Source organism: Bison bison, unplaced genomic scaffold (genome assembly GCF_000754665.1).
Source record: "Bison bison bison isolate TAMUID 2011002044 unplaced genomic scaffold, Bison_UMD1.0 scf7180017863888, whole genome shotgun sequence".
NCBI lineage: Eukaryota > Metazoa > Chordata > Mammalia > Artiodactyla > Bovidae > Bison > Bison bison.
The window spans coordinates 496,982-508,510 of record NW_011494460.1 but is presented as its reverse complement, the minus strand read 5'-3'; the positions used below and the strand labels follow the sequence as shown (position 1 = coordinate 508,510).

The 11,529-nt window shown below is 38.9% G+C and overlaps 1 protein-coding gene across 9 annotated transcripts in view; it reads right to left on the bottom strand.

Moving 5' to 3' along the window:
• Positions 1-11,529, bottom strand: part of PTPN13 (protein tyrosine phosphatase, non-receptor type 13 (APO-1/CD95 (Fas)-associated phosphatase)) — a 223,360-nt gene that overhangs the window by 78,553 nt on the left and 133,278 nt on the right. For all 9 annotated transcript variants that reach the window (XM_010833760.1, XM_010833762.1, XM_010833764.1 and 6 more), the window contains 4 exons: positions 6,618-6,771; positions 6,217-6,355; positions 5,329-5,481; positions 1,573-1,755 (listed from right to left, as the gene is read on the bottom strand). In XM_010833760.1, the coding sequence (XP_010832062.1) occupies positions 1,573-1,755; positions 5,329-5,481; positions 6,217-6,355; positions 6,618-6,771 (629 nt within the window). The remainder of the gene's footprint in view (positions 1-1,572; positions 1,756-5,328; positions 5,482-6,216; positions 6,356-6,617; positions 6,772-11,529) is intronic.

Below are 11,529 nucleotides of genomic sequence, written 5' to 3'. Positions count from 1 at the left end.
GTAGTAACACTTCAAATAGTTGGGGAATTTTCTTCCTATCCAACATTGGCCTTTACCACTACCAAGTAATTCCCAAGGATGTTGAACTCCACTGCTGTACGGGTTTGAAACAAATCATAAGAATATTGGTTCTAAATGTTAACTGATAGATGGACAAGAAATGTGTCTAGGAGAATTCAGTGGTAAGAGATGAGAAGGGAAAAGGGTGACTTTTCCATCTCTCCAGAGGCCAGTGGAAGAAAAAAAGGAGAGTTTAAAAAGAGAGCTCTGTATTAGCGAGAACTTTATGATAAACAAGTGCTGTTGAAGATGGTAATAGTTTGCTGGGAAATGTGGTTTATTCTTTATTACTAGAGATCTTTAAAAATGAGCTCATCAGAGCTTGTTCTATTTTTATTGCAGGGCTGATGTGACAGCTGGCAAATGACAGAGTGCTGAATGCTAGATGATTATTTGATTTGTTGCCTTTTCAAAACTGGTCCAAATTAGATTTATTTTTAATTAATCTATGGTTTCTTCTAGGCACTTGCTCTGCCAGCATTTCCATTGGGGAAGGTAAATTAAACCGAGGTAATTTCCTGGTCTTGACAATCTTGGGAACATAAGGACGGTCTGGGCTTTCCTGAGAGCATACATTATTATCTGGTTATTTTAGTGGTAACTCTGGGTTTCACAGGAAACCAACCAACCAACCAGACTTAAATCTAGAACTGATTTCAAAGTTCTCTACTTTGGAGATTATCCAGAGTCAGCTGGGACCTTCCTATTGCCTCCTTATAAACACTGTTCTGCTGAGACCATTGTTGTTGTCACTAAGTGGCGTCTGACTCTTTGTGACCCCGTGGACTGCAGCATACAAGGCTCCTCTGAGCCTGAGACCATATTTCAGCCCAAATGTATACTAAAGATGTCAGTAGTCCCTGAACACTCTTAGGGAAACAAATACCTGAACAGATTTTTGGTTTGCCTCTGGGGTTTACTAATGGCACATCAAGTTCTGATTTTCAATCTACACCCAAAATCAAATATGCCTCAGTATCTTTCATAAACATGATTTTCTAAAAACCACTTTCCTAACTTTATCTCCAGAGACTATACCCTAAAACTGAAAACTGTAGAAAATCCTGAGGCTAATTTAAAAGCCAGTAAACCTCTGGACCACTGAGATTCAAATACAGTTGCTGTGAGGGAGTTGTTGTTATTACTGAGCTAGACCAAGTTCACTGCGATTGAGGTAATCATCAATCTTAAATACATTAGTGGGTTTTCTCCATGTGAGAAGTTCTGATTTAACAGAGAAGTCAACTTGGTTGTAATTTAACTAAAGTTAACTGGGCATATAACTAGCTAAGAATTCTTTTAAAAATCACCTCCTGAGGAAACCAAAAACAAAACCTCAATAATACTTCCTACAACCAAGAAAGAGGAGTTAAATAGTATTAAGGCATAAAGATAAGCCCTACTGAATGCTAAGGTCTAAAGTTCATTTAAGGAAAGTCAATTAATATGTTACATTGGAAATCAGCAACACCTATTTAAACGTAGAATCAAAAGAGGTTAAAATGGACATACAGAAAAAGAAATCTTCTTGGTTTCCCGCCACGGAAAGCGAAGGACCAGTGTGCGAACTCCATTGTGAACCTCGAACACGAGGACACCTTTAGAACAGACTCCAAGCAGTATTCCCGTTTGTGACTTTTTCTCGGGGTGCACCCGGTGAAAATGAACTCCGTATTCTGTCAGTCTTTGGCAGACCTGTTGGAACAATACCACAACACAGCAATGCACCTTGGCAACAGGTGGCGGAGAGAATGTTGTTTAATATGGAAAGGACAGCCTTCTAAACAAATGTTTCTGGAATTGGAAATTCACATGCCGAGAAAATGAATCTTGACCCTTACTTTACCAATACATGACAATTACCCCCAAAAGGAGGAGACTTAAATATATGATAAAATTTATATTTTAGTTATAATTTATAGCTAAAAACCATAAAATTTAGAAAATCTTTATGGCTGTGAATTAGAGAAAGATTTCTTAGATGGGGCATAAAAAGTAGGAACCATAGAAGAAAAAATTGGTAAACTGAAACTTCATTAACATTAGAAGCTTTTGCTCTTCAAAAGTCATTGATAAGAAAACAAAGGTAAGTCGCAGACCAGGAATATATTTATGTAGAATATACATCTGATAAAGGAACTGCATCTATAACATACAAAGAACATGTACTTCTCAACAAAAAAACACATATCCAGATAAAAAAAAAGGGCAACAGATTTTATTAGACACTTCAACAAAGAATATATATGAACAACAAATAAATACATAAAATGATGCTGAAAATAACAGTAATTAGGGAAATTCAAAGTAAAACCACAGTCATATACCTCTACTTAACCTACTTTAATAGCTAAAAAGAAAAAAAAACATACCAAGTGCTATTCAGGGTACAGAGCAATTGGAAATTCCATACGTTACTGGCAGTAGTGCAAAAGTGTACAACCACTTGAGAACAATTTGGTAATTTTGTAGAAGTTAAACACACACTTACCGTAGATCCCAGCAAACCTAATGTTAAGTATTCACTTGAGAGGGGAAAAAGCACAAAACCATATGTTCATGCAAAAATCAGTCTATGCGTATTGACATCAGCTTTATATCCATTAACTAAAGAAACGGTAAACAAAACTTGCTGCCAATCTGTACAACAGAAAACGACTCAGTCACAAATAAGCAAACTACATACACACCAGGGGTGGTGGCGCTAGTGGTAAAGGCTCCGCCTGCCAGTGCAGGAGACGCAGGGGACTTGGGTTTGATCCCGGGGTCAGGAAGAACCCCTAGAGGAGGCCATGGCAACCCACTCCAGTATTCGTGCCTCGAGAATCCCATGGACAGAGGAGCCCGGTGGGCTACAGTCCATGGGGTCACAAAAGAGTCAGACACGACCAAGGGACTGAGCACCATACACACCACACCACAGATGAACCTCAAAAGTATTACTTTAAGTAAAAAGAGGCACACAGAAGACTAGGTGATATATGATTCTTTCAATGAAATCCTAGAAAAGAGAAAATGATACTGATAGAACACAAATCAGTAGTTGCCAGAGTTTAGGAGTGGGGGAAGGGACTGACTAGAAAGCAACAGGAGGGAACTTTCTGGTGTTGGAAATGTGTTATGTTGGGGGCTGGCAAACTTTTTATTTAACGGGCCAGATATTTCAGGCTTTGTGGGTCATATGATGTCTGTTGTAGATACTTAACTCTGCTGTTGCAGTGTGAGAGCAGATACAGACCATATGGAAACAAATAAGTTTGGCCAAGTTCCAATAAAGCTTTACTTACAAAACAGGCAGGCCACAGTGTGCTAGCCCATGCTCTTTATCACGATTGTGGAGTGGCTGCTCAACTGTATGTTGTTGTAGTTTAGTCGCTAAGTCATGTCCAACTTTTCTGCAGCCTCATGGACTGTATGTAGCCCGCCAGACTCCCCTGTCCATGGGATTCTCCAGGCAAGAATAATGGAGTGGGTTACCATTTCCTTCTCCAGGCAAGATTACTGGGGTGGGTTTCCATTTCCTTCTCCAGGGGATCTTCCTGACCCAGGGATTGAACCTGCGTCTCCTGCATTGGCAGGTGGGTTCTTTACCGCTCAGCTAGGAAATGCCCAATTGTACATGTATCATCAAAACTCACTGAATCGAACATTTAAAAGTGGTCAGTTTTATTATATGCAAATTATACCTCAATAAAGCAGATTTACATAAAGAAAAATTTTTCAAAGGCAATATGATATGTAACAGAAGGGTAACCTTGGAAGGGTATATTAATGAGATTAAAAAAAATTCTTATGTTAGAAGAAGCATGCTCAAGCTAAAGAGAAAGGGAGGAAGAGGATACATTATTAGAAGGAGAAGGGCAACCTACTATGCACTGAGCACATTACTTAGACAGGGACAACTGAAACTCAGAGAGATTTTAAGTACATTGTCCACATTCACCCAGCTGGCTGAAACAAGAATTCAAATGAAAGACGGTCTGAAAATCCCCATGCAAAATCATTCCACTGTGCTAATGTCTTCTACCTTTGTTGACAAAGATATAACTTGATATTTATTTCCTGCAAGTGTAAAAAATGTAATAACTGAGGGAAAAAAATAAGCACATAATGTAATGTCTTTAAAAGTAGACTCACCTTAAACAAAACAAACCATGAATCCTAGATTAAATGTGGTGTGAGTCTGTGAATGAAACCCTTTCATAGGTATTTGTAGGGCTGGGAAACCTGGCTCCCTTATTACAGAGCAGCAAGGTTAAGGAACACTGTTACATCCTAGGGAGCAGTAAGACAAGAACGTTCTGAAGTTTCTCTTCTCAATAGAATGTTATCATATATTTGTTATTCATATTGGAAGCACTATCTTTTCTAATCATAAATGCACTATTATACATCTGATTCCCCCTGTGGCTCAGTGGTAAAAGAATCTACCTGCAATGCAGGAGATGATGGCTCTATCCCTGGGTCAGGAAGATCCCCTGGAGGAGGGCTTGGCAGCCCACTCCAGTATTCTTGCCTGGAGAATCCCATGGACAGATAAACCTGGCAGGCTACAGTCCATAGGGTTGCAAAGAGTTGGACACGACTGAAGTGACTGAGCAAACACACACACACATGCATCTGAGGTCTTATAGGTAGCTGGTGGCAGAATTAAAGATATAAATCACTTTTTCTAACCCCCAGTCCCCTGCATGAATTAGTTGGCATTAATGGAAAGACTACTTTTTAGAAGACTTAATTGAATCTTAAGCTTTTTTTTTTTTTTTCAAAAAAGCAAAACAACTCTAGAATTAGTTTGAACTTGCCCCTCTTATTCAGTCACAAAATTGTTTATTTTTTGCAACATATATTAATTTTTTTCTTTTTTAAATTATGAAAGTATGATAACACATTTACAGGAGATTTGGAAAATACATAACAAAGTTACACATAGTTTCACTATATATTAAAATATATATCTTGATTTTGAGAGTATAAAAAAGGATAAAAGAATATAATCCCTACTCAGATAGACATGAGTTTAAATCACAGTTGTGATCCACATTCCAGCCACTGACTTTGGGAACACTATGTCTCTTCTCTGACCCTCAGTTCCCTCTTTTACAAAATGAGAATTAAAATACTATGGTTTATAGCCAGGAATAAATAAGAGGAGATGAAGCACACAGCCTCAGTTACTGGCACCTGAGTTTTTAGATATATGGCCTCCAACATTTCTTGTTTACTTTGGAAAAATACAGTTTATCATTTGTAATCTGGCGGGCTTACCTTTAAAAATTCTAACTCTGTCTCTTTTTCAGAAGCTCCCATGTAGGTATTGTGCAATTTGGGTAGTTCTTCTTTAATATAGGACAAATCAAGTTTCTCCATCACTCTTGGAGGCAAGTAATGTTCCAGTCTAAAATATGACACACCATGAACCTAGAAAGGAGAGTGGTTTGGTAAGAAAGTCTGTTTGCTCTCTTCCTCCAGTCTTAAAGTTCTTGCCTCAACCAAGAGATCAGGTATTCCTATTCACTCTTCTCTCTGAGGAGTGAGTTTTAGAAAAAGTACAGTTAAGTCTTTTTCTTTTATTCAGTGAGGCAGAACAGAAAGATTGAACTGATTGGTAAGCTTGAGGAAAGACTGATAATCTCAGACCAAATGTCACTAAAGTTAAGGGCTACTGTTGTGAAGGGTGCTACTTGAGTGGCACAGTCTCTTCTAGTTTCCTGCTTCCTCTCAGGTCCGTGTATATTCAGGTGCACTTGGCCTTGAACATGTGTTCCCATAGAGAGAGCTCGGCTAGGTTCTCAGCCACAAGGATCCACGGGCGAGGTGGAAGACCCCTTTGATTCAGATTTGGCTGGAAACCCTTATGTCTAGTATCTGTGAGTTAGAAATAGGGAGCTAGGAAGGTAAGTGCTAGATATCCCAAAACTCTGAAAAGGGATAATTTTAAAAAGAAAGAAGGAAGGAAAGAAAGAAAAAATCCCACACTACGTGATTTTAAATAACCAATATACACGGGGAACTTTGTCATTCTGAGGCACTGAACTGTCCTCAAAAACCTCTGTATCTAAACAGTAAACACTCAACCAGGTTCAGTCTTTAACCATGCTGAGGATAAGAACAATAATGCAAAATACTTGTCCCGCAGAAAAAAATAAATCATACCTCCGGTTGATAATCCCCATACTCAGCTTGGAGAGCCAAGGAAGCTAGCAATAAAGAAGTCTCATCATCACAATGTATCCTCTCCTCCAAGATGTCTTTTCGCAGCTGAAGATAATACTGATGACAGGTCAGAGTGTGTCTGGGAAAATAAACACACACACAAAACATCCAGGCTATTGATCTTGAAGCCTGGGTGACTTTTTAAATTGGCATATAAGTTTAGTTGCCAACATGGCTTATGATTAAGCATGAGAAATGAATAAACAATGTGGAAAGAAATGTTTCTTTTATGATAAAGAAGACTTTATCATTGGTCAGAAGCAAATAATTCAGTATCAGTAAACTCAAGATTCAAAAGACCAGGGGCCAAAAGAGAAACAGAGAAACTCTTGTGTACTCACTGTATCAGACTAACATCATCCATGAAAAATTTAATTCGGAAAAACAAAGTAAAGTTAATGGAGGCTTTGCTCTTTTTCTTTGGTTCTTCTTTCCATCCCTCTGGGGCCACTTTGGTTAATTTTAGATCAGAATCAACAAAGAAATACTCATTATCTAGAACAGAATGAGAAATACTCAGATAAAATAAAAATACTTTCATGTCATCTTTTAATTTCTTCATTTTGTGGTCAGACTTGCACAAAACAGCTTCACACTATTAACAGGATTGTTAAGAAGTGTGGCAGGGAATTCTGATACACTGCATACGGATGGCTGGCAATATGGCTCAGTCTTTCATAAACGAGGCCTCTGAAGACAGAGAGACTTGGATTTAACTCCTGGCCACATCATTTACTACCTGTGAGATACTGAGTAAATTATGTAACCTATCCAGCCATCAGTGTTCTTGTCTATAAAATCAGAATAGTGCTAATTTCTGCTTTTTAGAGTTTTTGTAGAGATCAAAAGACATAACGGATATAAAATACTTGGTAGTTTAAAGCATGTGTCAAGTGGTAAGCATTCAATAAATGTTAGCTAGGATCTGTTATACTTGAACTACCATTGAAACAGAGGAGGAACAATAACCATCATTTTATCTTTAGCTATCATATCATTTAGTTTGACTCTCTCCAAATAAAAGATTAGTCAGTAAAATCTGACTTATCCAGAATGTTTAAGAAATTAGGTACAATTTAAATAAAAATTCTGACTAATTGAATATTTTTATATAGATAGTATTACATGTTTATGCGCTTTCCAGGTGGCCCTAGTAGTAAAGAATCTGCCTGCCAATGCAGGAGATGCAAGAGATGTGGATTCGAACCCTGGGTGGGGAAGATTCCCTGGAGTAGGAAATGGCAACCCACTCCACTATTCTTGCCCGGAAAACTCCAGGGACAGAGGAGCCTGGCAGTTAATAGTCCACGGAGCTGCAGAAAGTTGGACTCAACTGAGTGAGTGGGCACTGATTACATGATTAGTCTAACACTATAATCAGTAAAGTGAGAGAACATCAGTACACACCAACTGAATATTTATTGGACTATTTTACAAAATCAATTATTTGCTTTTAAGAAATAAGAATTCAATAAACTAAATTGAAAGATAATTCTTGTATGAAGAAGACAGTGTTATCCTGATCTTGAAGGGGTTCAGGGTGATTTGATCCTGCAATTGTAATTTATTGTACCTTGTTGTCAAGCTTTTTATTTTGAGGTAAACAGGAATCTGAAGTATTGAAAAGCAATTTACAAATATAGTAACTTATAAAAGAAATATTCAGTAAAACCCAATTCCAAAGGGTTTCTTAATGCTATGGCAATTCTAACTGATAAACAGCATCAGCTTCTACCAAATCTGTGTTCTGAGACCACAGTGGTGGTGAATGTCAAAGGTTAGCAGACGTAATGTTTAAAAAATGTGAAAAGACTTAGCTTCAGTCATCAACTGATAACATTTAAGAAAGACACTGTCTCCACAGGGAGCAAGAGTGAGAACAGTGAGAAAGCAAATGTAATAATATATTAACACTGGTGGAATCTAAATAAAGAGTACTGGGGAATTTTTTTGACTATTCTTGAAAATGTTTCTCCATGTCTGAAATTCTGTAATAATAACAAAAAATTTTAATACTGTCTTTGTGAATAAAATTTCTATTTCTAACAAATACTTAAATTTGTGTTAAAAAAATAAAAGGCATTATGTGTATGGAGCCAAAGCAAAAACATACCCTCTTATGAATGGGACTGGTGATGGAAGCAGGGTTCGATGCTGTAAAGAGCAATATTGCATAGGAACCTGGAATGTTAGGTCCATGAATCAAGGCAAATTGGAAGTGGTCAAACAGGAGACGGCAAGAGTAAACATCAACATTCTAGGAATCAGTGAACTAAGATGGACTGGAATGGGTGAATTTAACTCAGATGACCATTATATCTACTACTGTGGGCAGGAATCCCTTAGAAGAAAGGGAGTAGCCATCATGGTCAACAAAAGAGTCCGAAACGCAGTACTTGGCTGCAATCTCAAAAATGACAGAATGATCTGTTTGTTTTTAAGGCAAACCATTCAATACTACGGTAATCCAAGTCTATGCCTCGACCAGTAATGCTGAAGAAGCTGAAGTTGAACAGTTCTATGAAGACTTACAAGACCTTCTAGAGCTAACACCCAAAAAAGATGTCCTTTTCATTATAGGGGACTGGAATGCAAAAGTAGGAAGTCAAGAAACACCTGGAGAAATAGGCAAATTTGGCCTTGGAATACGGAATGAAGCAGGGCAAAGGCTAATAGAGTTCTGCCAAGAGAATGCACTGGTCATAGCAAACACCCTTTTCCAACAACACAAGAGAAGACTCTACACATGGACATCACCAGATGGTCGACACCGCAATCAGATTGATTATATTCTTTGCAGCCAAAGATGGAGAAGCTCTATACAGTCAGCAAAAACAAGACCAGGAGCTGACTGTGGCTTGGATCATGAACTCCTTATTGCCAAATTCAGACTTAAATTGAAGAAAGTGGAGAAAACCACTAGACCATTCATGTATGCCCTAAATCAAATGCCTTATATGATACAGTGGAAGTGAGAAATAGATTTAAGGGATTAGATCTGATAAACAGAGTGCCTGATGAACTATGGATGGAGGTTCGTGACATTGTACAGGGGACAGGAATCAAGACCATCCCTAAGAAAAAGAAATGCAAAAAAGCAAAATGGCTGTCTGAGAAGGCCTTACAAATAGCTGTAAAAAGAACAGAAGTGAAAAGCAAAGGAGAAAAGGAAAGATATTCCCATTTGAATGCAGAGTTCCAAAGAATAGCAAGGAGAGATAAGAAAGCCTTCCTCCACTTCAGTTTCTTGCCTGGGAAATCCCATGAACAGAGGAGGCTGGTGGGCTACAGTCCATGGGGTCTCATAGTCAGACACAACTGAGCAATTGAACAATAACACTTCATGCAAAAATGGGCTCAATAAAGGACAGAAATGGTAGGGACCTAACAGAAGCAGAAGATGTTAAGAAGAGTGGAAAGAATACACAGAAGAACTATACAAAAAAGATCTTCATGACCCAGATAATCACGATGGTGTAATCACTCACCTAAAGCCAGACATCCTGGAATGTGAAGTCAAGTGGGCCTTAGGAAGCATCACTACGAACAAAGCTAGTGGAGGTGATGGAATTACAGTTGAGCTATTTCAAATCCTAAAAGATGATGTTATGAAAGTGCTGCACTCAATATGCCAGCAAATTTGGAAAACTCAGCAGTGGCCACAGGACTGGAAAAGGTCAGTTTTCATTCCAATCCCAAAGAAAGGCAATGCCAAAGAATGCTCAAAATACTGCACAATCGCACTCATCTCACACACTAGTTAAGTAATGCTTAAAATACTCCAAGCCAGGCTTCAGCAATCCGTGAACCGTGAACTTCCAGATGTTCAAGCTGGTTTTAGAAAAGGCAGAGGAACCAGAGATCAAATTGCCAACATCCGCTGGATCATGGAAATAGCAAGAGAGTTCCAGAAAAACATCTATTTCTGCTTTATTGACTATGCTAAAGCCTTTGACTGTGTGGATCACAATAAACTGTGGAAAATTCTGAAAGAGATGGGAATACCAGACCACCTGACCTGCCTCTTGACAAACCTGTATGCAGGTCAGGAAGCAACAGTTAGAACTGGACGTGGAACAGCAGACTGGTTCCAAATAGGAAAAGGAGTACCTCGAGGCTTTATATTGTTCCCCTGCTTATTTAATTTATATGCAGAGTACATCATGAGAAACTGGGCTGGAGGAAGCACAGGCTGGAATCAAGATTGCCAGGAGAAATATCAATAACCTCAGATATGCAGATGAAACCACCCTTATGGCAGAAAGTGAAGAACTAAAGAGCCTCTTGATGAAAGTGAAAGAAGAGAGTGAAAAAGGTGGCTTAAAGCTCAACATTCAGAAAACTAAGATCATGGCATCGAGTCTCATCACTTTATGGCAAATAGATGGGGAAACAGTGGAGACAGTGGCTGACTTTATTTTTTGGGCTCCAAAATCACTGCAGATGGTGACAGCGGTCATGAAATGAAAAGACCTACTCCTTGGAAGCAAAGTTATGACCAACCTCGATAGCATATTAAAAAGCAGAGACATTACTTCGCCAACAAAGGTCCGTCTAGTCAAGGCTATGGTTTTTCCAGTAGTCATGAATGGATGTGGGAGTTGGACTATAAAGAAAGCTGACTGCCGAAGAATTGATGCTTTTGAACTGTGGTGTTGGAGAAGACTCTTGAGAGTCCCTTGGACTGCAAGGAGATCCAAAGAGCCTACCCTAAAGGAAATCAGTCCTGGGTGTTCATTGGAAGGACTGATGTTGAAGCTGAAACTCCAATACTTTGGCCACCTGATGTGAAGAGCTGACTTATTTGAAAGGACCCTGATGTTGGGAAAGATTGAGGGCAGGAGGAGAAGGGGACGACAGAGGATAAGATGGTTGGATGGCATCACCGACTCGATGGACATGAGTTTGGGAAGACTCTGGGAGTTGGTGATGGACAGTGAGGTCTGGATGCCGTGGTTCATGGGGTCGCAAAGAGTTGGACGTGACTGAGCGACTGAACTGAACTGAAGCTGAAGGAGTTCACATGGAGATTCGGAAATAGGGTCTCGCTATATATTCAAACTCATATTAGAGGATACTGATTTCTAAAGTACATATATGGGTAAATAATGATCCCCCAAATATAACAATTAAAATATATTATAAGGAGATCCAACCAGTCCATTCTGAAGATCAGCCCTGGGATTTCTTTGGAAGGAATGATGCTAAAGCTGAAACTCCAGTACTTTGGCCACCTCATGCGAAGAGTTGACT